Genomic DNA, 27522 nt, shown 5'->3' on the forward strand with positions numbered 1-27522 from the left:
GAACAGGCATTGTGGGACATGTCCCAGAGCCGATGAGAGCGCAGCAATAGAGCAGGGCGTCCACACTGGCACTGTGTCACTTTAGCCTGGGCGCAGAAAACTCTATGCCTCTCGTCAAGGTGGATTACCAGGAGCACTCCAGCCGTGGAGTCGGGGCGCTCTACGTGCCTTACAAGTGTGGACACCTCGAGAGTTATAGTGCCCAGGACTGATTTAATGTGCTCCAACTTGACAGAACGTGAGGTGGAAAGAGGACATGTAAAATTATATATCAGCATGGCTGTCCAGAGCAGATACAGGCAGATCTGGGTTCTGAATATAATAATGAGGTGACAGTTTACATTTGGTGTTATTTTCACTACATGGTCACCTACGTAATCATGGCCGTGTGACAGGGTGCTGACAGCTGCTACAAACTGAGCCCTTTGGAAGCCAGCACCCTGGTCACTGAGAACACCCAGGGCACCGGCAGGGCCGGCTCTACTTTTTTTGCCGCCCCAAGCAAAGAAAAAAAAAAAAAACCTCCGAGAGCACAACTGCTGAAGCAAAAAAAAACCAAACCTCCCGAAAGGCCGCCCCTGGAATTGTGCCGCCCCAAGCACGTGCTTGGTTTGCTGGCGCCTAGAGCCGGTCCTGGGCACCGGGTGCAGTTAGAGGAGGAGGGACTGAGGAGTTTGGGTTTGGAAGGGTAGAGGGGATCACTTGCACCTGTAGGGAGCCTGATGAGGTCCCTAGCTCAGCACTGAGAAGAAAGCAGCAGTATAAAATGCTGAACCAGGGAGCCGGAAGGGGCCTCCTCGTAATTGCTGCTATCTTGTGATGCACGATAAATGGTAATAAAGACACTTGGTGGAGGTTCCCCGGCAGACTGCCTGCTGCTTAAGTCACACAGAGGTCTGCCAGCCAGGGGCTTCAGGAACTGATGCAGGAGCATTCATGGTTAGAAATTTTAAAATGATCATTGCCAGCAATTTCTTAATGACATTTCATGCTGTAAATTGTTAGTGACTTTTATGCCTTGTCAGATATGTTAATATACAACATAGTTTTTCCTATTTGCAAACATATTTTCCCATATAATAACACAATAAGATTGGATAAGAAACCACAGTAATTACACATAATTCAATGGAAAATAGGGAAAGGAACACCGATATTTCTGAAGGAAAGTTTAGGGAAAAATTATCTATTTTTAGATTAACATTTCCTGGTGTTAAAAACTAGGAAAAACACAAAGCTTCAGGAGCCCATGACTCCTACACACCAGCAGACTGGATAAAAACACAAATAAATCCATCACAAGATAACTTTAGGGTATTTATTTTCAAATAATCAAGGTATATTTAAGGCACGAATATATTTTCAAAATTGAATTATTACCTTGAAAATGTTCTTAATGCATCACGTTTAAAACAAAACAATGCCATGTGATGTGCCTTCCCTCACACTCTACTCAGCCAGCTCTTCAAGAAATGAGGTTCAATTGCTAATTCCAAGGAATTAGACCAATCAGTCACTGTTTTTACAGAGCATTCCAGAAGGTGGTGAACAGAACCCAGAGGAATTGTGATGAATTTCCTGGAGCAACTTTATTTTCTTTGTACTCTAAACCTCACATGACAACAAAAATATCACCCTTTCGACTGATTTATGGCTGAGAAGAAAGGTCTCCCAATAAAGCTTCACCAAATGTCATGCTATGGGCCATTAAGTACCAGCGTCTTCAATACAATTAAGTTAATTTGTGATGATTCAGTAAAGGAATACAACCCCTTCTCTATTTCTTTATCAAACTACATTTGTTGCATCCTTATAACCAAGAACATGAAGAGCCCATCAGTACATTGAAATCAACAGTGGACACTGACAGTACATTGCCTGCAAATAATATTTCTAAAGAAAAATAAACTAAAAAAAAAGGATATTGTAGAAGTGATTTCTATATATAGGAAGATAGCATTTGAGGTTCGGGATCATGTTTTGTTAACTGATGTGAGAACAAGAAAGGAAGGGTCATGTCTTGATTACCAATTATATGTAGCTAGAAAGTTAAAAATCACATGAATTCATGCTGACAGAAGTTCAAAGAATATTATATAATCTTGGGTGGGTTAACTTAAATATATTGCTTAATTAATTCTATCATTTTTTCACCTATTAATTTTCAAAGGTGTAGTGCAGGAGGTGGGTGTATGTGCCCTGCCTCCCAGAGAGAACCAGTCAAGGCAATAAAGAGAGAGAGAGAGAGAGAGAGAGAGAGAGAGAGAGCAATTGCACATGTGTGTAGTTGTGATGTTTATGACACACGTACATTCTAACTGAACAACCCCGTCTGACAGTTTTTAATAATTATTTTGATAAGATAAATATTTTAGATTTCTTGAAATGACACAGTTGAAATACAAATGAGGCTATGTAGAGAAGTTAAATCTCAATATAGATTTAAGGGAAGAATCAAAAAATAAATGTAAATAATTCCATTTCTAAAAATATGTTTAGATGCTTGTTTCTGAAATACTGTAAATGAAATGTAAATGAAAATGCTTTTGTTTACAATAACATTTTCTAATTTAGCATAATCTTTTCCCCCCATATTTTGCATTGAGATTTCACAGGGGTAGAAATTCTGACAGGAGTGAATGATCCCCGTCCGTCACCACCTGCTACCCCTGGGCAGGGGACGGGGAAAGGTGAGGGCAGCAAAAACCACTCGCTGTCTGGCAGTATTTCTTACCAGCATCGCCCTGTGCCAGGGGTGGAGCAAACACAGGGGGAGGGGGGAAAATCTGTCTGGGCTCCTTCCAGCAAGTGGGTCCCACTCACCAGCCTGGGCGGGTTGCCAGGTGTCCGGTTTTCTACTCTAGTGGAAAAGGGAAACTGGCAGCGTCCAGGCAGCACAAAAACTCCAGTAGCTGCAGTAACCGGCCTCCACCACAGGGGGGCGGGAGGAGCAGCAGCGCCGGGGGGGCCGGTCTGTGCCGCGGGGTCACTGTCAGGGACCGAGATTCCCCCCGGCCGGAGCCGGGACCGGGCAGATGATCAGGGGAGCCGCGTTTGCACCCCCAGCGTGCAGACCGGTATAGAAATAAGGGCGGAGCGTCCCGGAGAAGGTGTCAGTGAACGTGAAGAGATGGGACCCGTCAGTCACATTGTAAAACGAGACCTCGCCCGCCTCATAGTCCAGGAAAATCCCCACCCGGCCGGGCCGGACGCTCACGGGGAGGGGGGTCGAGGGGGAGGTGAGGGCCTCGTATCCCCCGTCCCTCAGCCACACGGCCCAGTATCCATCCTCAGGGGAGAAAGAACTCTCCCCCTTCCTGCTCACAGATTCCCTACAAACCCCCAGAGTCCAGTCAGTCTTGTCTCCCACCTCCACCTCCCAGTAACGCCTCCCGCCCGCGAACCCCTCAGCGCCCAGAACTTCAGGGTACGTATCAAATCTCTCAGGCTTGTCGGGCAGATCCTGGCGTGTGTCTCCGCGTCTCACACGTTTCCGATCCTCAGACAGGACGAGCGAGGGATTTGCCGTGTCTGGATCCAGAGTCACGTCCACTGGGGAGAGAGTCACAGAGTCAGGGCCGGGGGCAGGGGCTGGTCACTGGGATCGACGGGAAATTAACCTGCGTCCCCGTTAATCGCTGGGGGGAGGGGGGTTGTTGCCCGAGGGGAGTCAGGGCCCCTCTGCCTGTGAGGAAATGGCAGACGCCGGGGGGAGGGGGTGGGAAGGTGTCATTGGGGGAGGGGAGGGGAGGGCAGCAGAGGGATGGGGGAGGGGACAGCTTGATGTTGGGAGAGGAAAGGGGTGGGGCAGGTGATGGGGCGGGGGGGAGGGACAGAGAGGGGCAAGCACAAGGGCAATGTGGGGGCAAGAGGAGCCAGCACCAAGACGGCAGAGGGAGGGTGAAGGGGGGCAGGTTCGAAGGGGCTGCAGGGGGTGAGGGGTGGGGCAAAGGGAGTGGAGGGGAGGGGCAGACACAAGTGCAAGGGGGGGACAAGGGAAGGGGTGGGCACCAGGAGGACAGGTGTGGGGGAAGGGAAGAGCAGGTTCCAGGGGGTGAAGGGAGGTGGGTGCCAGGGGAGAAGAAGAGGACAGACCCCGGTGGCACAGGGAAGCAAGGGAAGGGGCGGGCACCAGGGGCACAGGGGTGTGAGGGAATAATGGGGTGGGGAGGAGGGGAGGAGGGTAGGGCAGGTGCCAGAGGGCCATGGGGTGGCAAGGGGTGGGGCAGACCCCAGGGGGAAACAGGGGACCGAGAGAAGGGGCAGTCATCAAGGGGGAGAGGGGCATGATGATAGGGGTGGGTGCCAGGAGGACGGGGGGGAGGGAAGGGCTAGTCACCAGGAGGGAAGCAGGGGCTGAGCAGAGGGGCAGATGTAAGGAGGTGAGACAAGAGAGGGGCGGGCACCAGGGGGCAGAGTCGGGAAGGGAACAGGTCCACACAGGGGAGTAGAAAGTGGGGTGTGGAGAAGGGCAGACCCTAGGGGTCACAGGAGTGTGGAGATGTGGGCACCAGGGGGGCAGAGGAAGAGTGAACCAGGCACCAGGGCACTAGAGGGAGGTGAGGGGTGCAGGTGTCAGGGAGGCAGAGGGGGCAACAGGAGGGATGGGGGGAGAACTAAGGGGAAGGTGGCGGGGGAGGGGATACAAGGGAAGGGGCAGGCACTGTGGCCAACAAGGGGCAAGAGGAGGTATTGGGGGTAGAGAGGGTAAGGGGAGAGGTGGGTTCCTAAGGGGCAGGTGCTGGGGGACAGAAGGGGGAAAGGACGGGGCAGGCAAAAGGAGGGAAGCGGGAGGGGAGCAGTGGGTGCTAGGAGCAGGATGGTGTGAAAGCAGGGGTAGGCACCAGGAAGGCAGGGAATGGGGAAAGTCATGGGTGATGGGGGCAGTGGATGGTGTGGGGGGGCACCAGGGAGAAAGGGGGCAAGGGGAGGGGCAGGTGACAGGGGGACTAAGGGGGGTGAACAGAGGGGCAGACACAAGGGAGGGCTGAGGGGGGAGGAGTGGGCACCAGGGGGCAGAGAGGGGGTGAGGAGAGAGACAGGGCAGGTTGGTAGAGGGTGTTAAGAGAGGGAAGGGGTGGGTGCCAGGGGGGCAGAGAGGATGGGGAGGGGGCATGTGCCAGGAGCGCTGAGGGGAGTGAGAAGAGCAGGAGCCAGGACAACAGAGGAGGGTGAAAGATGGGGTGGGCACTAGGGGCAGATGGGGGCAAAGGGAGAGCTGGGATTTGTGAGCAGGGGCGAAAGGGGAGAGCAGAGGCCAGGGAGTAGGGGGAGTGAAGTGATGGGTGGGCACCAGGTGCAAAGAGTGTTTGGAAGAGGGGGCAGGTGCCAGCCCAGGAGGGCAGGGTCAGAAGGGGGGTGGGTTCCAGGGGGGCAGAGGTAGGTGGAGGGCAGGGGCATGTGACAGAGCAGGGGGCATATGACAAAGTGGGTGGAGAGGGGACCATGGGAGCCGAAAGGGGGTGAAGGGAAGGGGTGGGGCAAAGTGGAGCCAGGGAGGATAGAAGCAGGAGCCAGGTGGGCACAGAGGTTGAGGGAAGGGAGGGGCAGGAGCTAGGGGCCGGAGGGCAACGAGGGGATTGGCAGGTGCCAGGGGGCAGAGACAGTGAAGGGGGCAGGCCTGCATCTCTGTTGCTTGGGGACGTGTGTGGTTGGTTTGTTACAAAGAGCAGGTCGGTGCCGTCCCCACACACAGTGGCCAGGCAGCCCTGACACAGAGGTGGAGCTGGGACTCTCCATGCTGGTCCCACGGGCACCACCTGCCAGCCAGGCAAACCCCACCGCTGGCCCCTCCCCTCCCCTCGCCAAGCCCAGCCCCTCCCCCAGGCCATGGGAAGTGAATCTGGGCTTGGCTCCTGTCCGGGGGGGGGGGGGGGGGGGCAGAGGGGGAGAGGCAGGACAGTGGGGGGATGGGCAGTGGGGGGTTGCTTGGAGGTATAACTGGGTAATGGGGGGAACAGGGGCTATTACTAATGAGGCTGGGGCAGTGGGGAGGGGAGGGGGCATTTCCCCACTTCCTGCCCCCTCCATCTGGATAAGCTGCACCAGGGGCCAGTCCCAGTTCACACCCGTGCAGCGCGTCTGCACTAGGGTTTTGCACGGGGGCACCGACATGTCTGAGACACTGCTATGCCAGGGGCCGTAACCCCTCCCCTCACTGGGGTTATGGATCAGTAATTACAGGGTCACTGGAGCAGGGGAGCTGGACTCTGGGCTCCTAGGTGGGGCCTGACCCACTGGGCTGCAGAGTCATTCTCACTCCCACGCTCTGGCTGAGGGCCCATGGCAGTGTTTAGACACAGGGACGTCTTCAGCAGGAGAGATTGAGGGAGCCCCACACCAGACACCCGGAGCCCAGTGGTTCCAGCCCTCACCTGAGGTGGGGAGACCCACATTCCAATTCCTGCCCCACATCCCATGGGGGGATTGAGCCTGGGGCTCCTAGTTGAGGGCCCAGTCACTGGGCTAAAGGCTAGAAGGGAAGCGGTGGCACCTTCTTCCGTCCATTCAAACTATTCAGCAAACTCAACATGAATTTGCAAAGTTTCCGTCGATCCAAAATAATATTTTGCGGCAAATAAACTATTTGTCCAAAACCTTTCACCCAGCTCCACTTCAAAACTGTCTGAGCAACTTATGAGCCCAAACCCCAGTGACTTGCAATGAGTGGCTGTCAACATCTCCAGCAACGCAGTTATGGGCTCAGGACATCAGTTATGAAACACTCCAGAGCTGCCGTTAAATTTGCCCTGGGTAGGAAAATTCCCCAACCCTCCCCAGCTCCTGATCTCACCCCAAACATCAGGCTGAAAATGGAGTCTCAGCTCCAGCCTGAGCTCTCTGCTCAGAGCAATTTGTCCCCTGGACTCTGTGAGCAGCACAGACCCTCTGCAGCTGCACCTGGGTGTCTCCCAGAGCAGATAATAGTCCCAGAGACCATCTCAGAGCCCCAGGGGCTCAGGTGACTGGGCAGGATGGGCACATAAGATGGGGCTGCCTCCAGGAGCAAGGATGGGTAGACTGGCCTGGTTTCCCAGAACACTCAGGGAACAGGGGAGTCCCAGCTTATTAGAGACACCCTGCCATGGGGAGGTCAGGCCCAGGACTGTGGGAACCCCATTTTGGGCTAAGAAGAGTTCCCCCTCCAGGGTTAATTTGTTTTGACTACATGGAAAAGGGACACATAAAAAGATGCTGTCCTATAAGAACTTTGGATTTTGGACAGAGGGGATCGGGGATGTTGCTATGGGGCAGTGAGAGTTTCTAGTACTGGGTAAAATGGATTGCTAAGAAAGCAGGCCTTGGCGTATAAGCATCAGAAGGAGAGGCCAGCCATGGGTTTCAAACATCCCTCTGCTTACCAGGGATACCTTAGCCCCACTCCCAGATTCAAAGCTTGGGAATTGGGGGCGCTTGAGCAGCTTCCCCCAAGAACCTGAAAGGACTCCACTGGAAAATGATCCAACCGGCAGCTCTAGTGGACAGCCGGCTCTCTGGGCCAGGGGAGCTGGGGCAGACGCTAAACGTGATTCAGCATTTCTGGTGGTCCCATTTCTGTTGGTCCCAATAGCTCTGAGAGGGCTATTGAACAGCTCTGTAATTTGCAGGTCCAGGTGCGGGTTTTCTTACTGAAACTGGCCAAGCAACAGGAGCAAACCCAGTGACCAGAAGACAGGCAGAAGGAGCTCTTCGTTGGGTGAGAGAGAAGCCACCAAGTTGTGACTATGGAGAACAAATGGGTCAATGCACTGAAAAAGAAACAGGGTGTTCGGGAGAAGAAATTCTGCTCTAGCTCCCAAGAAGCCCAGCCGTTGAAGATAAAGCTCCAGCACCCGCATGAGCCAAGGACTGATGAGATTATTCAAATGCAGGAGAAACTCACAGCTGCTGAGTGTACCAAGCTCCAGGCACCGCCCCACAGGGAGGAAGCGGCAGTTGGAATTTCCAATACCCCTGGTCATGGAGCCCTGGCCCTAGAGGAGAAGCAGCACCTGGAGACCGGAATCGTTCAGCCATTGGAGGTGCAAAGCAACAGGGAGATGGGGAACAACAGTCTCAAGACAACCAAGCCGCAGGCAGCCAAGGTAGAAAATGAGCCATGCAAGAGGAAAGTTACCCAGGAGCCAAAACGGGAAGGGTTTGCACAAGCCCTAGGCCTTGCGAAGGAGGGGACCAGAAAGGACTGCAGGATGTGAGTAGCGTGGCTGGAAAACTAGAGCAGGGTTTGCTGGGACACAGGAGCCTGCCACGCCAGTTAGAAGAAAGAAACCTGGAGAACCGGAAACAGAGGGCGTCTGCAACTGAGCTGGGAGGTGCGATTCCCAGCTCATGTAAACGTACCTGCACTAACTCTGCTCAGGCTAGAGCACTAAAGGTAGCAGTGTAGCCCGGCTAGGAAGGGCAGCTCGGGCCAGCTGCTGAGTACGTACCAAGGGGGCTGGGCGGGTTTCTACTCAGATGGTTAGCTGAAGCTGCCACCTGTGCTATCCTGGCCACTGGCTATTGTTAGGTGCTAGCTTAGCTATGTCTACATGAGCTGGGAATCGCACCTCTTAGCTCCAATGTGGACATTTCCTAATAGAGGAGAAGGAACAGCTCCTGGAATAAGTTAAAGAACTAGAAAGACTAGAGCTGATGGCTCAGGAGGGGGCAGAGGTGCATGCTGAGGGCTCTGTGGTGTGCGATAAGAGAGAGCCCAGCAATAAATTACCAGGAGGCTGCATTTACACAGGGGAGTGCAATGATGCTGCAGGTGTCCTGGGAGGCTTTTTAGGGGAACAAGTGGATCACGCACTGAAGGGCTGGATGTCGACAGGCACAGATACAGAGGTGCTGGCTACAAAGGAAGCTGCACTAGTGGCCATGTCCTCTACAGCTACCCAGCAACCCCACCCACTGATGGACTGGGAAGAGCTAGAAGTAAAGGTTGCTTCAGCTGAGGGGAGCAGGGCAGAAGGCCTTGCACAGTTGAGCACCCTCCAGGCCCAATGGCTGAGGCCCTGCAGGAGCTAGAGGAGGTGCGCTGACAAGGGACTGGATCTCAGCCCAAGCCATCCAGCGGGAGCAGGAGCACTGGAAGGAGCCCGTCTCAGCACTGGAAGGTGACCGGGGAACAGCAGTGTTGCAGAAGGAGCTGACTAATCCCCAGAACTAGCTTAAGATCGAGTGTGGAATAAAGCCCGGCTCTGAGACGCATACAGAGCAGAAGAGCCCAGAGGCCTTGTGGAAAGAGATGAAATTATGTCAGAGAGAGAAGGCGCAGTTTCTCCAGAAAACAAAGCAGCTGGGCAGCGAGCTACACCAGCCGGCTGGAGACAAGAACAGCGCTGAGGTGGGTGCAGAGGTACAGGCCCATCTTGTGGAAGATGGACTGTCTGAGGTGGGCATTCCACCTGCTGGAGGGAAAAGCCACCATAAAACACATGTCCAAGAGGAAGATGAAATAGGAAAGGAAGAGACTGGGGACCTCTCCCCCCAGAGACCTGAAAGAGCAACACAAAGCCGGAACCAGAGCTGGGTTAAACTGAAGTCAATCCTACAGGAAAAGGGGAGGAGCAGAAAGGCACTTTCCCAGCTGCTAACATTACACCCAGCCATGTGGACAGAAGAGGATCTGAAATGTGCTCCCAGAGCTCATTTACTGAAGGCTGCAGGAAAAAAAAGATGTGCTCAGTAATAATTAGAGATGCTAATAAGAAGCTATCTGAATGAAAGACAAACTTAACTCCAAAGGGTACGTGTGTGAGTGTGTCCTGGGAGGCAGCTGTTGGAGGGACCTTGTAGCTAGGTGGGGCTGTGTGGAAAGAGTCCAGCGGAGGACAACAAAAATGATTAGGGGACTGGAACACATGAGTTATGAGGAGAGGCTGAGGGAACTGGGGATGTTTAGTCTACGGAAGAGAAGAATGAGGGGGGATTTGATAGCTGCTTTCAACTACCTGAAAGGGGGTTCCAAAGAGGATGGCTCTAGACTGTTCTCAGTGGTAGCAGATGACAGAACAAGGAGTAATAGTCTCAAGTTGCAGTGGGGGAGATTTAGGTTGGATATTAGGAAAAACTTTTTCACTAGGAGGGTGGTGAAACACTGGAATGCGTTACCTAGGAAGGTGGTGGAATCTCCTTCTTTAGAAGTTTTTAAAGTCAGGCTTGACAAAGCCCTGGCTGGGATGATTTAATTGGGGATTGGTCCTGCTTTGAGCAGGGGGTTGGACTAGATGACCTCCTGAGGTCCCTTCCAACCCTGATATTCTATGATTCTATGTGTGTAACAGACCTTATTTAAGGTAACCTCAGCCAGACTTAGCAGAGCATTAAAGGGCCTTGTGATGAGCGCATCTGGTGTGTATGTGGCTCCGGGGGAAGCTCTGTAGCCAGCCCGTATCTGTTACAGCAGCATGATGGCAATGGTGGAAGCCCGGTGCTATTGCCTACTTCTGCTATGGCCAGAGGGCCTGACTTACAGAGTACAAGTTGTTCTGAACTATGCCGTGCTGAAGACTATGGGGGATTTTGCCCGTCACATGAGCTACACAGGACTGTGGGGAACACAACTCCTGGTCTCTTCATTTTTTCACAATTCAGTGATGAGAATAAAAATATGGCCAAGGGCCTTGTAGGTTTCCTTGTGGCAGAAGGGCAGGAAATGCACCCTGGCTGCAGAACATAAGCGAGTGTTAGCCACGGTCAAGCCTGCCTTTAGATAGACCGGAGGAAGGGAGGTCATGGGGGCCAGCCCTTTAAGGAGAGTCAGGGACCAGCCTGCCTGTGACAGGCTCCTGTAAGGGAGAACCAGCCAACCCAGCCCCACCTGGAAGTCATTAAATCCCTAGGTGGCTAGTTGGCAGCTAAACAGCTAATGAGTCTGATAAAGGATTACCAGGGCTCAGCTGAAGGGATCCCAGAAACAGGAAGCTGCTGAGGAGAGGGGATCCCAGGATTGCTCACAGAGCAAGGAGCCTGGAAGGGGTGCTCCTAGAGAGAGGAGCTCCTCTAAGGGGGAGGAGCTGCCAGAGAGGACATTGATAGAACAGCAGCTGTATGAGGACAAAAAGAAAAGGAGTACTTGTGGCACCTTAGAGACTAACCAATTTATTTGAGCATGAGCTTTCGTGAGCTACAGCTCACTTCATCGGAGCTGTAGCTCACGAAAGCTCATGCTCAAATAAATTGGTTAGTCTCTAAGGTGCCACAAGTACTCCTTTTCTTTTTGCGAATACAGACTAACACGGCTGTTACTCTGAAACCTGTATGAGGACAGAGACCTGCAGGTGAGGGCTGCAGGGAACAAAGGTGCAGTCTGAACTGAACCCGGCTCCAGGAAGGAGGGCTGGGGGCTCCTAACTTGAGGAGAGTGAGGACCTTGAATTAGAGCCAGAGGCTGGAACAGAGTAAAGGAAAAGATTTTATTTTTGGGGGTTTACTGGGACTCAGAGTGGACCCCAGCAGGGGACTTTGTCTCAGCCCTTTTGGACTGTGGGGAGTAGTTTAAGGAGGGCTGAAGAGAATAAACTGAGGCAGGGTAGTTGCAGGGCCACCCAGAGCCAGCTGACAGTGGTACCTGAGGGCGCCACCCCATGATGAGTCTGCAAAACTGACCCCCATTTAACAGAACTACTGCCCGTTCCCCAGGGAGACGGAGCCTCGCTCTCTCCAGTCTGTTTGCCTGGGCCCAGTGGAGCCTGCGTCCCTGAGTGAGAATCTGGAGCAACTGAGCACAGGATGGTGCCTCCCACCTGACTCCTGGCCTCCCCATCCCAGCTCCCAGGCTGTTCCCTCTTCCCTGCAGCCTGCGACTGTCTCTGAGCCTGCTGCCCCTGCCCTCTGGCTGCCCCGCCCTGCCCTGTGCCCTGGGGGTACTGAGCCCCCTGATGGCTGGATATTGAACTGCGGGTGACCCAGGGCCCAGCACGGAGCCAGCTGGGTCGCTACAATACTCTGTCAGACCCAGCCAGACAGGCCCAAGGGTACATTGGGATTCTTGCACCACCTCAGTTCTTGCTGCTGCCCTTGCTGGGCCTTGTCTGCACTCAGACCAGGAGCCCTGTGGGGCTGGCAGCCCCTTGTTCTGTCTCTGCAGTGCCTGGCTCACTCGTGGGCGCTATACCAATAATAACGCTCACTGCCCAGCCCCTAAGGGCTGCAGGACAGTGCGGGGCCTTCCCCATCACACACGGGGACCCTGGGGCACAGGGATCCCTGGTTACTCTGCCCCACACATTCACCCAGCGACTCCCCCGAGCTGCCGGACCCGGGTCCCTGGGGTCAGAGCGCGGGCAGTCGAGTGGCAGTGACCGGACGGGGCTGCTGGGGTGGGTGGAAGGAAAGGGTTAATCCCAGTGCGGTGGCGCTTTGCTGCCCGGCCCTGGTTGGTCTCTGCCCTCTGGGTGCAGCACAGGGCGTGTGTCTCTGAGCAGGTCCCTGCCCACTCGCCCGGCCACTTGCCCCAGACACAGAGAACCCAGGTGCCGAGGGAGGAGCAGCCCCAGCAGTGCCGCATTGGCCCTGGCACGGGCTGAGCCTGCGAGCGCAGCACCAGAGGCCGTGGCGGGGGGCGGGGGGGGCTCAGCCATTGAGAGCAGCAGGGTCCCCCCACCACCCCCAGGGGAGGGGTCAGGCTGGGACAACAGGCCGGGCTGGGCCAGGGGCTGGGAGCTCTGGCAGCCAGCGCGGTGCCAGCACCAAGGGCCCTGCTGGAGACCCTGGGCCTGGCCAGCCGGGAGCAGCCAGCGAGTGACTCAGGGCCTGGGACCCTGCCCAGGACGGGGTTTCCGGGGGGGTGACAGGAGGCTCCCCAGGGGCTGGTGATCCCCTAGAAGGAGGCACTGAGGTGACTGGCTCAGGATCCCGACAGGCTCAGGGGCCAGGGGTGTGGAATGGCCCAGAGCCCAGCCGTGTTCAGGGTCCAGTGGGCACAGACTGTGCTGGGCTGGGGGCAGCGAGGGGGGAGGGGAGCAGGGATGTGCTGGCTCCAGCCAGCCACAGAGAGGAAGCTGCTTCCCCCACAGCCTGGGGTTCCTGCTCCCCGGAGCCCTGAGATCCTGGCCCTGCAGCCGGCACCCACTGCGCAGCCTCCATCGGCCGGGACAGACACACCCAGCTTGGCCCCTTCGACTGCCCCCTGCTGGGGGTGGGGCGTGGGAAGAGAGGAGGGCGGGGGTAGGATGAAAGGGCCAGTTCAACTATCACAGACCGATCTCACTGAACCTTCCCACTCCCCCTCTCCTCGGCCTTAGTTTCCTCTCTGTCCCTCCTCGCGGTCAGGTTTCTGCCTTTGCCCCCGGTCTCCGTGCTGGGGTTGTGGGGAGGGGTTTGGATGGGGGCAGCTCACGCTCAGCCATTGTGACAGGATCACACTCTTGTGTGTGAGTCTCACTCACTGAGCAGGAAACCACTGACCCAACCTCACACTGGGCTGTGCTCAGAGCAGACGAGGGGCCCGTAGGATTCAGCTTGTTACCCAGTAACACACGGCCCAGGTCAGACAAAAGCAGCCAGACCAGCCCCTCCTCCAGCTCAGGAAGCTCAACCAGCCTTGGCTAATGGGGGCTGGGGCAGTGCTGAGCGGTGGCCACACAACGCAGCCCTCACATGTCCCAGGAGAGAGGCACAGACATGTCATCCGTTACCAGTCTGTGCAGCTCCCAGCACAATGGGCCCAGTCCAGGCCCCACAGCACCTGGCTCAGGGACACCCATTAACGCAGCCACGGAGGGGTCAGGATGTCAGAGTCATGGGGCCTGGTCAGACACCTGGGCAAGTACCAGCAGGTGGCTGTAAGTAGCAGGCAAACTGCCCAGCACTCAGCGCATCAGCCTCCAGCTCTCACACAGCTCCAAGCCTGTCAGCTGGGTGCAAACGTGTCCTGGGGTCCCAGGCTCTGTCCAGATCCCCAGGCACAATACAGCTGAATGTCCCAGTCGACACCACTCACCTCCGAATCTCTTCAGCGCTTCCCTCATGTCAAGGGAAATTTTATACACGTTCTTCAGGTCAGTAGAAACAGCTTCTGGTTCCTGGAGTTTCACATTCTCACTCCTATGAAGAAAACGTCCCATCATCACTCAGCTGCTCTGTACACACGTCATCCCAGAACCACCAGCAAGAATATAAGAGCAATGAACATAGGAAACGCACCTGCTCAATGTGCTTTTCACATCCTGAAAGGAAAAAGAGAATCAATGTCCTGTATTAACACAATGTGCATGAAACTGTATGAGTCTCACTCTGGGCATCAAACTTTCATCTAGAAAATAGATCAACCCTCTTAGGCTTCACTGTTTTGAACACTTGTTTCATATATATAGGGGAGACAGGAATTTAGCTAAAGGGTTCTCCCTTGTAGGGACACAACCCATCAGTATCTGTGTTTATCGACTGTGTTGGGTCCAATGTTCTGGGGTCAGAGCAAGGATGGGTTCAGCTCAGTATCATTTTTGTATTATCCATTTAATCTCCCATGGCCTCACTGGATCTCCATGAGGGGAATTCCCCTCTAACATGAACTGCGATATTTTGGAACTGATGGAGCCCTTAGCCTCATGTTCTGTTTGTCAGTAAACCACAGAACACATTGACTCTAATTGTTGGAATCCAGACCCATGGAGCTGAGTTATAATTCTGGATGGGTGGAGAATTTTGATGCCATCTCACCTTCAGCAGCTCTGCAACCGGTTTCTGACATTTCTTCTCTATCTCTGTGATCAGCTGCTGCAGAGAGGAGCTTTGCTGGGAAAGTTTGGTGACATTTTCCTGTAGTCTCTGCAGAGTCTCCCTCTCCTCCTGCTCCAGGCTCTGCAGAAGCAGCTGCTCCTCCTCTCTCAGCAGTGTGTGCAGTTTCTTAAATTCACCTGAAATCATCTCTCTCTTATTCTTCACTTTCCCCTTGAGATAGAAAAATAGGAAAGGCACAGAGAAAACGTGAGCCAGATGTTGAGTTACACAGCCTGGGCCTCTGTCCAGGAAGCAGGTGATATTCGACCAGTATCAGTTTTTAAGGTTATTTACTACATATGGCCAGTTCCGTAGTGGGGTTGTCTAGGGTGCTTTGTAAAGACGCAGTATGTTATTGCAGATGGCATGGGATGGACAAAGTGGAGTGGGGAGAAACTGAGGGGACAGTAAAGATTTACAGGGGGCTGCACAGGGCATCCGTGGGGGGATTTGGGTGCCAAGTGCCGGGAACTTAGACACCCAGGGGACCCGTCACAGCGGGATGTGGGCAATGTTCCTTCTTTGACAACCAGCTCCCAGGGCTGCAATGTTCACGACCTAGGGCTGGTGCTAATATTCCTTTTGGTGCCATCCTGGAGCTCACATGGGTGTTGGGCACCCACGGCATTGTCAGGGCTGGCTTTGGCCTCACCCAGCCTGGCCAAGTGCCCCATGCCCATGTGCCCAGTGCCCCTGGGATCGCAGCCTTTAGGGAGCCCTCCAGGCTCACAGAGCAGCGGGTTGCTGATGCCAGCTGTGTCCCCACCTGCTCTCTGAAAGGAGCCGTGGGAACGATGCTGAGCCGGTGCTGATCCTGGCAGGGGGAGGGGCTGGCTGCTCTGCACTGGCCTCTCTAGCTCCCCTGCAGCTCAGCACAGAGGTGCTGGGTGACCCTGGGGTGAGCCTGCCCCCCAGTGTGACTCGGGCCACAGTGATGTTGGGGAAAGTCCTCACTCTCCCTGAGATACTAACATGGCCAGGGGCTTCAGCAGCTTCCCCAGCCCCTGCACCCTGCCCCCAGAGCCCTCCTCCCTGAAACCCCAGTATGTGAGCCCCAGCCCTTCCCCCCACCAGTCCGTGCCCTGTGCTGACCTCCCTCCCCTTCCCTGTGCAGGGCTCTAACCCGTCTGTCTGTCCAGCTCACCTGTGTGGTGGGGGAAGGGCCGTGCTCAGTGTCTGTGTCTGAAGATGCAGCTGCTTGAGCGCTGTAACTTCCACCTCCTACCTCTGCCCTGGGTGACCCAAGTCCCCAGCACAACCCTCCAGCACCCCTGGGCCCATCTGCCAATGGGTTTTGGACACCGACCCATCCCCCAGACCAACCCCCACCCCGCCCCTGGGAGCACTGCAGCCACAGGGCACTCAGACAACTCGGGTACAGCCCTGACAAGCCTCGGCTCCCTCCGGAGCCCCTGTGGGCACCTGCCCAAGGCTTTGTGCATGTGGCCTGGACCCTGCAAAGGGCCGTGGGCCTGCAGCCTCCTTCCCCTCCTGCCCCCTGGGAGCTGTTGAGTTACAGCTAATCCAAATCGTGCAGTATTATGATATCCACTAATGTCTCCCCCCATCAGACACAGACAGCGCATCCTTCATGGCGTCCTGTCACCTCCCGGGCCCTGCTCCCGCCCATGGGGATACTCCCCACCTGGCTCAGGCCCATGACGGCCCCTCTCAGTGGGGGACTGGCCACCCCTGCTGGGCCTCATCTCACAGTCCCTGGGGCTGCAGTTACTCTGCACCGAGTGACACTGATCATTGGGCCCTGACCTCTGGTGCTGTAGGATGTAACTCGCTCTCACTGGGCGATAATCAAGGGTTTCAGAACCACCCCAGCGACTGTCCCAAGGTGCAGCTGCCTCCATGGCGCCCGTTGGGAACTTTGCCGGACACATTCAACACGGCTGTTAATTGTTATGCACCTAAATCCCTTTTGTCTGAGGAACTGAGCACCAACTGCTTCCGGTGAGGGGAGTGGGAGCTGCTGCGGTTCTGTCCTCTGAAAACCAGCCCACTTCTGCCGGGCTCTAAATACGGCGTCAGATGCAGAACCAGAGGCACCCAGCTCTGAGCATTTCAGCTCTTGTAAATGGCCATTTTTATCTGACTAGTGGGACACCTGCTTCTCCTCTCCTCCCTGCTGCTGGCGTCTTCCTCACACCCCCCACGCTCTCTGCAGGGATTTCACTGGAAAAGGCAGGTGAACCGGAACAGACATTTTGTCCCATGGGTTCATCACCTGACCAGAGCCTCCCCAAACAGGATGCAGCGCCCCTCCCTTTGGAGGCAGGCTGCAGACCTGCCGCCTTTGGAGTCCTGCCTGCGCTCCGCCCTGAGCCCTCGCTCCCACTCTTCCCCCGAACCCCACAGCACCCGCCGCTTGCCGCCCGTCAGCTGTGTGGGGGGCCCCGCCACTTGCTCCTCTCTGCCTCTCCCCTGTCACTTGCCCTTAAGGCAGGAGGGGGCAGAAAGGAGCAAGCGGCAGGTGATGGGGACCTTGGGGGAGGGGGTGGGGGAGAGGAGCGAGCTGCAACAGTGAACGGGGAGCCCCTGGGGAGGGGGCTGAAAGGGAGTGGGGCCGGGCATGGGGCAGAGCAGGAAGGGAGTGTGGTCAGAGCCTCGGGGAGAGGAGGCCAAATGGGGGTGGAGCACTAGGCAGGGCGATGATCTGGGCACCGGGGAGGTTCTGGCACTCACGCCCAGCCTCCCCAAATGCCGGAGGCATGCGCTGCCCATGGCCGGCACCAAGCCTCTGCAATGGAGTAAACAACCAGAGCAAGTTCATAGCCTCATCCTGGAGTTTCAGGGGCCCCGGCATTCCTGGGAACGCTGCTGGGGGAAGGGGTCAGGGAGGAATAAACCCAGACACCCACCTGCCACTCTGTGGTTTTCTCCTCCTCTTTCGACATCAGAGCCAGGGCCTCTTCCAGCTCCTTCCTCAGAGGGCCCAGGGCTCCCTGGAGTTTCACCTGCAAGGGCATCATGTGCGATAAACGGCCATTAGTCTGCCTGTCCGATGGACAGCACTATCCATATTGGCATTTCATACAGGAGCAGTAAAATACCCTGGAAGCGAGCAGCAGACTCGTCTCTGCCGGCCCCAACGGCCTCGTGGGAGCAGAGAGGCCAGTCTCAGAGCGGGGGCTCTGCTTCGTGCAGTCACTCAGGACTTCTCAAAGCCTGTGTTTTAGCTAAAGTTTCCCATCCCTGAGCACAGGCCAGAGGGGAAATAGCTGGGAAGGTTCTGAACGATCCCTCCTGCCAGTGAGAGTGAAGAGGCTGGGACAGCACCTCGCTCCACTCTGCCCCAGACTCAGGCCAGGAACAAGACCCCACTGTGCTCTCGTCTGTCCAGGCGCCCATGTGGCCTCCCTCAGGCAGCAGCTGAGCACCTGAGCCAGTGCAGTCCCGTTAACTGTGCAGGGTGAAGCTGTTTTGTGGCTGGAGGTCAGTGAGGAACAGGGAACACCCTCGGTCTGGGGGAATGGGCTCCCCATAATTATAACGGCTCCAGAGCTGTAATAACCCAGGGCTCCCTTCCCCTTTGACAGCGTGTGATTCATTCACACAGCACAGCAACGTGCTCCTGCCCCATCAGCCCCGCTCTGTGCAACACCCCTGGCAGTGCCCTAGAGTCCCCTCCTGAGCCCCCGCCAGAGATCTCCCCATTTCACTCTCTGTCTTTTCTCAGAGCCCTGGAGTTCTCTCCTCCTCCCTGCCCAAGGGCCCAGGCTGCAGCTGGTGCCGAGAGCTCCTGGGGTGCTGTTCAGCTGACACCCCTGGGGTGCTGCTGCAGGGAAGCAGGGAGGGAGGGAGGGAGGGAGCCAGCAGGGGGCAGTGAGAGACAGGAGGTGGAAAAGCAGCCTTTGCATCCAGCAAAACAGCTTCATAAATGAGCAGGGATCAGAAGGCGGAGCGGGGGAGGGCGCGGAAATGTGGCTGGATTCTTTGAAGCTCCACCCACAAATAAGCTCCGCCCATGTGAGTCACCAAAAGGAGACACCATGATCTGTTCACAGTAGATGGTGCAATGTTCAGAACAGGATGGAGTTGCTGATGGGCTCCAAGGGCTCGGCTCCCCTCCTGGGGCTAGAATATACCCCTGGGCTCTGCTGGACTCTCTGGGCCGGGTCCTTCTTTACTGGGGGGAACAGAAGAGGTGGCATCTCCCAAAGATCACCCGCTTGTGGCACAGGAAGGAGGCGTCACAGGCAATAAATGGTGCCGAGCTGCAATTTTCCCTCTCCGCTCTCACAGGGGAACAAAATAATTAACAGGTTTCAGAGTAACAGCCGTGTTAGTCTGTATTCGCAAAAAGAAAAGGAGTACTTGTGGCACCTTAGAGACTAACCAATTTATTTGAGCATGAGCTTTCGTGAGCTACAGCTCACTTCATCGGATGCATGAAAATCAAGGTGGGCCATTTCCAGCACACCTTGTATTTGTGGCCCACCTTGATTTTCTTGCATGTTGTAAGGAGAGTGGTCACTTTGGATAGGCTATTACCAGCAGGAGAGTGAGTTTGTGTGTGTGGTTTTTGGGGGGTGAGGGGGTGAGAGAACCTGGATTTCTGCAGGAAATGGCCCACCTTGATTATCATACACATTGTGAAAAGAGTGGTCACTTTGGATGGGCTATTACCAGCAAGAGAGTGAGTTTGTCTGTGGGGGGGCGGAGGGTGAGAAAACCTGGATTTGTGCTGGAAATGGCCCATCTTGATGATCACTTTAGATAAGCTATTACCAGCAGGAGAGTGGGGTGGGAGGAGGTATTGTTTCATGGTGTCTGTGTATATAATAATGATATTCTGCAATTTCCACAGTATGCATCCGATGAAGTGAGCTGTAGCTCACGAAAGCTCATGCTCAAATAAATTGGTTAGTCTCTAAGGTGCCACAAGTACTCCTTTTCTTTTTTTGAAAATAATTAACAGTGTTGATATTTAAATGATCATCCCTGAGCTCACCCCTCACTGAGGCAATGGGGCCGTTCACACCTCTCAGAGCCGCTGTGCCCAGCTCTCTGCATCCCCTACATCTGGGTCACAGTTTTGAGGTTTTCTTCACAACCAAAACAGCTGGAGACTCAGTTTAAAGCAAAGTGAAAGCTGAGATCCCAGAGAACAAGGCAGGTGCTTCGCGGGAGAAGTGCCAGCACTTCCCGGCTGTCTCTGAGCCCTGTCAGTGAGCACAGAGGCTTGGGCCTGATCTTAACGTGACACTTCGGTCGCCCTGGCTTCTTTGCTGCCGGGCTGTAGCTGCGCTGCTGAAGCCCCTGCAGTGTCGACGTGGCCTGCGAGTTCCTGGGGCAGAGAAGCAGCTCAGTGAAGAAGGGACTTGGAGCAGAAATTTGGGACAGTCCAGGCCAAACTGAGTGTGTCAGTGAGTCTGGTCCCTGTGGGGAGGGAATTCAGGCCATTTCCCTCCCTTCCTTCTGCAACCCTGGGCAGGGCCCTAACATCAGCCCATGTCCTCCCGTCTCTCCCGGGGTGAGGGCAGGGAACCTCAGCAGCGTCTCATCCCCGGCCTCCCACTCTCCAGCCCAGACACAGCCCCAGATGGGATGGGAGCAATAACACGTTTCTTTAATGTGGTTCCAGAACCGTGTTGTCCCACCCACGCTGTCAAAACCCAACCGTGTCAGGACACAGGTGGCCCCAACTTTGTCAGACAATTATAATACCCTGGTGTGTACATCCATGGTGTACCTAAGCTGTAAGACCCCCCCTCATCCTACTAATGTTATCTGGGCTAATGGCTGCAGGAGTCAATATGAGTGGAGCAGGGCTGCTGGACGGGGAAGAGCTGAAGGAGGAGAGAAGAACAGGACATGGGGAAAGAAAGAAAGAAGAGCAGGACACAGGTACCTGCTGTGGCTTTCTGTGCCACTGACATGCAGGGATGAGTCAGGGTCCAGACTGTTTCGTGTGCAAGCAGGGTCTGAATGAGCTCTCCCCTGACAGCTCGCTGGGGAGGGGAAAAGGCTTCAGGTGCAGACTGTATTTACATGAATACACCGACTTTGCCTAGGTATCCAGCAGACAGGGCTGTGTTGCCAAAGTGATCAGCTGTGGCTGGTGCTGGATTACAGATCACTTCAGTCTGGAATGTGGGGGTAATGAAATAGGGTTCTCTTTACTGTGTGAGTAAAGGGCAGCGGAGTAGCATTTAGCCCAGGGGTGGCCAACCTGTGGCTCCGGAGCCACATGCAGATCTTTAGAAGTTAAGATGCGGTTCCTTGTATAGGCACCGACTCCGGGGCTGGAACTACAGACACCAACCTTCCAAGGTGCCCGGGGGGTGCTCACTGCTCAACCCCTGGCTCTGCCATGGGCCCTGCCCCCACTTCACCCCTTCCCGCCCCCTCCCCTGAGCCCGCCGTGCCCTCGCTCCTCCCCCCCAGACCCTCCTGCACGCCACGGAACAGCTGATCGGGAGGTGCAGGGAGGAGGGGGAGGCTCTGACCGGCAGGGCTGCTGGTGGGTGGGAGGCTCTGGGAGTGGGATGGGGGAGCTGATCGGGGGCTGCTGACATATTACTGTGGCTCTTTGGCAATGTACATTGGTAAATTCTGGCTCCTTCTCAGGCTCAGGTTGGCCACCCCCGGCTTAGCCTGTCCTGATTGAGGGGGTCACCCTCCACTGAACTGAACTCGCTAAGCAGGGGGCTTGGATGCCAGACCCCTGTGAAGGTTAAGAGGAGGTGGGGACAGGTGTGCTTGCTGGGCAGTGTGGACTTTACCCAAGAGTCCTAGGCGTGGTTTAACTTGCTCCTCTCCACTGTTCACAGACAGAACTAATTAAGGCTCCATTCGGAGTCTTCTGTTTTGTTAAGTGATCACTAGAGCTGAAATCACTTGATGTGGGACAGCGTTTCCGCCCAGCCTGCTTCAGCAAGGACGTTCCCCCACTAAGAGTTGAAAATCACTAAGAGCAGCGTAGAACCTCGAGAGACTAGGTTTTTGCGCAAAAAGGGGACTTTTTCTGCTTCAAATTGCAAGTGTAGACATGCCCTGATCTGCAGAGGTTACAGCAGAGAAGCAGGTGATGGCTGGCAGGGCGGCCGGTGGAGTGGGACAGTGGGGTGTGAGGTAGGGTGGTGACACTTAGAGCAAGTGCTTGGACCAGGGCCGTCCCTAGCCATTTGGGTGCCCTACGCAGCCCCCCTGTGGGGGGGTGCTGTGTGGGGCCCCAGGCCACCCCCCCCAGGGTATGGATGGCAGGAGCTGTGGGGGGCCACTTTTGGGGGCCCCACAGGCCCAGAGTGGCCCTGGGGATTAGCAGGGGGCCGGGAGGAGCCCGCCCTGCTTCCCTTGACCCGGTCCTGGCCATGTCGCTCGGGTTGGGGAAAGGACCGCCTCCCGCTCTCACCGGCGGCGGGAAGCGGAGCGCCTCGGCTGGGATCTGGCGGAGTAGATCGGGCTGCGACCCGTCTGCTCCACTTCCCGCCGCTGCTGGTGAGTGTGGGGTTGCTGGGGGAAGAGGTGGAATGGGGGCAGGCCGGGGGCAGAGCAGGGGGGAAGGGTAAGAGGCAGGGTGGAGGGAGTTGTCCGGGGCCCCACACCCCCGTAGGAATGGCCCTGCCCCTTGCAGTGGGCGCAGCCCGCGGGGGGGCTGGCTGAGGGATAGGGCTGGTCGCCGGGGCTGGTGCTGCCACGTATGCAGCATGCAGCTGCCTAGGGCACCATTAAATTTGGGGCAATTTGGTGCCCCAAATTTCATGGTGCCCTACGCAGCTGCGTATGCCTAAGGACGGCCCTGGCTTGGACACTGCAGCAAGCAAGGTACCATCTTCATCCTCCCCCCGCCCCGAACCAGGGTGGGAGGTGAGCTCACACAGATGCACCTCTGAACTCTGAGTCTTCACTGACCAAGGACAACCACTGTGAGTGGGGTGGGGTGAGGGAGCAGAGAGGGGCAGAGCAAAGGAACTTTTGGTTGTGGAACTCCAGAACATGAGGCAGAAGACACTGACCAACGTACACTGGAGAGGGTGTTTTGCTCACGGTTTTATGTTTATGAATCCTGCGTGTGGCATTTTCCTTAATTAATGCCGGGTGACTTCCCTCCTCTCATTTAAAGTTTCTTTTCTGCCATCGGCACCGACTCTGTGGTTGCTCCAGGGCTGGAGCAACCATGGAATAAAAGTAGTGGGTGCTCAGAATCTACTGGCAGCCCCGCCGATCAGCTCTGCCCTGCCCCGCAATGCTTCCTGCCCGCTGGCGGCCCGGAGACCAGCCCCTCCCCCGACCTCCCAGCGCCTCCCACCTGCCACGGATCAGCTGTTCAGAAGCTGTTCCCAGAAGCTGGGAATGGGCGACAGGGGATGGATCACTGGATGATCACCTGTTCTGTTCACTCCCTCTGGGGCACCTGGCATTGGCCACTGTCGGAAGACAGGACACTGGGCTAGATGGACCTTTGCTCCGATAGGGGATGGCTGTTCTTGTGGTCTTATGTTCTTGCTGCCCTCTCCACCTGGCAGACGGGTTGCAGGTGCACAAAGAGCCGTCAGCCCTGTTCTCTCTATTACGTGTTGGAACTTGCAGTGTTGGAGAAAAAAAAGTTCGGATCTTTTCCCATTATCCGCAACCCCCAGTGCTCATCCCCTCTGAAAACCAGGCCCCTTTCATTTAGGTGCCTAACCATAGGCAGCCAGGGGTGAATGTTTGTTCTTGTATTGATGGGGGATAAACCTGGTGTCCTTAAGGGGTTTAATTAAGCAAAGTCAACAGCATTTCCTACCTTGTACTCCTGGGCAGCCTCCTCAATGGGAACCACAGTGTGAGACTTGTGGTCCCGGGATTTCTCACACACCAAGCAAATAGTTTCTCCATCCTCCTCACAGAAGAGTTTGAGACGTTCCTCGTGTCTCTCACACAGATCCTCCTTTTGCCCTTTTCCTGGTTTTAACCCCAGTTGTTTGATCCTTTGTAGGATGTTGTTCAGCTGGGCGTTGGGCTTGAACTCCCCTTTTTGGAACCGGGCTCTGCACTGGGGACAGGTCAGGGGTGTCCCCCTTCCCTTCTCCTCACTGTACCGGGTGAGGCAGGCTCGGCAGAAGTTGTGCCCACAGGCGATAGTCACCGGCTCCGTCAGATACCCCAGGCAGATGGAGCAAATAGCTTCATCTTGTATTTCCCCTGCTGTAGCTGCAGCGGCCATGGCAGCTGGGTGAGTATCTGTTTTCTCTGCCCTCGGCTGTGCAGTGTGGGCTTGTGCTGACACTGGGAGGGGCCGCCTGCAAGTATCTGCTAGTCCCAGCCACAGAAGGAGAAGAAGAAAAAGGAGGAGCCAGGACGGGGAGGGGGAGAAAACAGGAAAGTGAAACTGAAAGAGAGTAAAAGAGGGGGAAGGTCAGGGAGAGGGCAGGAGAGAAGGAATGGATGGAGGTGGGGAGAAGGGATGGGAGAACGGGGGGCAATGAAGAGAGGGGGAAGAATATGAACCAATCTGAAGTGTATTGCTTGTCACATAGGCTGGAAGGGAGAGCATATCCTCTGCCCCACAGGCAGGAACTGCTTAACCCATCCCAGCACTCACTGGGGATTGAAGTGGGGACCTACAGCGCTTAGCACAAGTCTCTACAGCTGGAGCTAAAGAGTCAGTTTGTGAAGTTCAGAGCTGTAAAAACCCACAAACCCTGTGGGTCAGCCATCAAGGGGGGTGTGAATGACACACACTCACCAGAGGGTTACAAGTGCACTGAAGGATTTTTCGGCTCCTTCAGGAGAGGAGGGGGTTTCACAAAGCTCAGGTAGAAAGTCAGGGTTATGGATGCTTTTGAAATTTCTGTAAATATAAATGCTACAGGACACTAAGGATTCAAAGCCCCTGCCATTTTGAACCTCACTTTGCTTTGTGTGGCAAGCTTTGGCCAAATTCTCCTGTCCTTTAGACAGTGTAAACCGGAGACCATTTCAGCTATGTCTACACTGCGCAGCTGTTCGCGACAAGGCTGTGTCGACAAAGCGCTGTTTACACTTGCACTTGCCACAGCAAAACTTTTGTCGTTCAGTTGCAAGTGTAGCCTAAGCTACAGCCCCTGAACTCTGCCTTGCCCACAGTGAGGGCACTCTGCAGGCAGGCCGTACAGCGCAGGCTGGCACTGCGTGAGGGCACAGCTGAGATTCAATTCCATGCAGAGAACGACATTAAAAAAAAGTTCCGGTGGCGAAGTCAAGCATGTAAACACTGCGAAATGCCAGAATTAAGGTGCCTGAACAGCCAGATCACCAGCATCAAGAGTCGACAGCTCAGGTAAGAGCATCAGAGGCAGGATTTTTAGTGCAGTCACAGTAGCTTTATTTCTCTGTGGGCTCCATGGGAGTGTTGACATTGACTCTGATAGAAGCAAGATCAAGCCCTATATAGGCAACCTGGGGGCTTGGGGCCAACTGCTAGAAAGGTCCAGGTGCTGCACCTTGGTTTCTGCTGCATTGTTTTCCCAGAAGCCATTGGTGTCCAGACTTTTTGGCTTACTCTGACAAGCTAGAGTTGATCTCATTTTGAAGGTACAGCCTGAGTGTCTCCGTTTTGATGGCACAGTCTGGGGACACACATTGTCAGGCTGTAGGAGGATTCGGGTTTTATCTTTGACCCCTGCCCCTCGTAGTTTATGCAGCTGTAGCCGTGGATCTCAGCATGCTCAGAGCTGCACACCTCAGGGGGACATGGGAAGGAAATGCCTTGGGGACGTTCCCCTCTGGGAGCCCCATGACCCGCTCCTGGGGGCACGCAGATCCCAGAGCTCTTCGGCTTGGTTGGAGGAATTTACAGTGTCTGCTATGACTCGGAAAGCTGCACATCTCTTCAGCTACCTGCTAAGAGCATCCTGACCATTAACAGCAAGTCGTTGCTGATGTCTGGCTCACAGGCCAGAGAGCCCATCTAGTGGGTTGTAAAGAAAGAGACATGGGAGGAGCACAGACATGAGGAGAAGTTCATACCAGGGTGGTTTGATCAGGGGTTCATGGGCGCACTGACGCCCGCAAAAACCCTGCAGTGGTGTCTTCTGACCCACAGGGCTGGGCCTGGCTCCCTGCTGTGGGTGTTGTGACCTGGGGGCTCTGACCACTTGCAGCAACACCTTCCACCTCTGCACTGTGACCCTAAACCCAGTCTTGTGAAAGGGGCAATGGGGGGAGGGGCTATAGAGTGAGCCTACCCATCACTCAGCCTGCAATGGGGAGCCAGGCACAGCCCCATGGGACAGGACACACCACTACAGACGAGTGTGGGCTGGGCTCACTCTCCAGCCCCCTGCCCTCTGGCCTCCCCTTGGCACTTGGCTGGGATTGGGGCTGCGGTGCTGAGGCAGAAGGTGCTGTTGTGGTTGGTCTGAGGAGGAGGAGGAAGAGGCAGTGGCTGAGTGAAGTGGTCGTTAGGGAAGCCCATTTGTGCAAAGCCACCCACGATGTCACGCATGTTGCCCAGAGTCATGGCCTTTCAGAGTCCAATGGTCAACTTTCCCACTCCACACTGGTAAGCGGCCGATCAGTAGCAGTCTGGAGTAGCTCGCTTCCACAGTGCAATCACCATGTGCTTCTCCAACGACATGGCAGCTCTCATTCTCATGTCTTTGGGCTGCAAGGCTGGGGCAAACTCATCACACGGTCCCACGAATGTGGCTTTCCTCATCTGAAAGTTTTGCAGCCATTGCTCGTCATCCCAGACGTGCATGACAATGTGATCCCACCACTCAGTGCTTGTTTTCTGAGCCCAAAAGCGGTGTTCCACTGTGGTCAGCACCTCCATGAATGCCACAAGCAATCACGTGTCGTAGCTACTACACATGGGAAGATGAATGTTGCACTCCTCTTGCCTTTGTAGCTTAAGGAATAACTCCACTGCCACTCGTCATGTTGTGACACTCTGTACCTTAGGGGAACACCCTGCACCCCCATGTTCATCCTTATAATATGATTGTGTGGTATCCAATGCAAAGTTTGTCATCTTGGGTGTCTTTGGAAGGCTCATGATGCACTGAGCATTGTTGTTATAGTAATGTTATAGGTTGTAATTTCAGGTATATAGTTATGAGGCTGAAAATGTGTCCTCATGGCTTAAAAGAAGCTCAGGCAAAACTCTCCAGGAGCAGAGTGGCAGTACACACCTCATCAGGGTATGTATGGGACAAACCCAGCCCAGCTTCACAGGAACAAAGGACACTGGCCTAGGCAGCAACAAAGGATCTATTGGACTCTCAAGTGAGTCACCCCCCTTCCCTTGGTCAGTTTGGGACTACAGTGAGGTAATGCTCACCTGACTCTGAAGCGGGGGGTGGGGGCAAAGCCAAGAGGGAAGAAAGAACATGATAAAAGGGAGAGAACTTTGACGTGCTCTTTCTCTTCCACCTACATCTACAGACACCACCACCGAGTGACTGAAGCGCTGATCAAAGGGGAGAGCCTGGTTGAAGGGCAGCCAGCCAGCTGTGGTGAGGCGTATCTAAGTTTGTAAGGGAACTGAAAGTGTTAAGATCAGCTTAGAATGTGTTTTGTTTTTCTTTCATTTGACCAAATCTGACTTCTTGTGCTTTGACTTATAATCACTTAAAATCTATCTTTTGCAGTTAATAAATTTGTTTGTTTATTCTACCTGAAGCAGTGCGTTTGGTTTGAAGCATGTCAGAGCCTCCCCTTGGGATAACAAGCCTGGTACATATCAATTTCTTTGTTAAATTGACAAACTCATATAAGCTTGCAGCGTCCAGCAGGCCTAACTGGACACTGCAAGACGGAGGTTCCTAGGGTTGTGTCTGGGACCGGAGATATTGGCTAGTGTCCTTTGATTGCAAAATGCAAGCAGCGACTGGC

General features: G+C 55.0%; 3 protein-coding genes across 3 annotated transcripts in view; 1 reads left to right on the top strand and 2 right to left on the bottom strand.

The window, feature by feature from the left end:
* Positions 1–27522, bottom strand: part of LOC102936186 (butyrophilin-like protein 2) — a 1677894-nt gene that overhangs the window by 1274273 nt on the left and 376099 nt on the right.
* Positions 1–27522, top strand: part of LOC114020220 (butyrophilin subfamily 1 member A1) — a 1361724-nt gene that overhangs the window by 1050028 nt on the left and 284174 nt on the right.
* Positions 1305–27295, bottom strand: LOC119567717 (E3 ubiquitin-protein ligase TRIM39-like). Its single transcript, XM_043528216.1, is given in 7 exon segments — positions 1305–3072; positions 3074–3552; positions 13931–14034; positions 14134–14156; positions 14650–14880; positions 17580–17675; positions 23450–27295. Coding segments are annotated over 7 exon segments (1386 nt in total). The 5' UTR covers positions 23870–27295; the 3' UTR covers positions 1305–3039.

This window comes from Chelonia mydas, chromosome 14, assembly GCF_015237465.2.
Source record: "Chelonia mydas isolate rCheMyd1 chromosome 14, rCheMyd1.pri.v2, whole genome shotgun sequence".
NCBI classification, from domain to species: Eukaryota; Metazoa; Chordata; order Testudines; family Cheloniidae; genus Chelonia; species Chelonia mydas.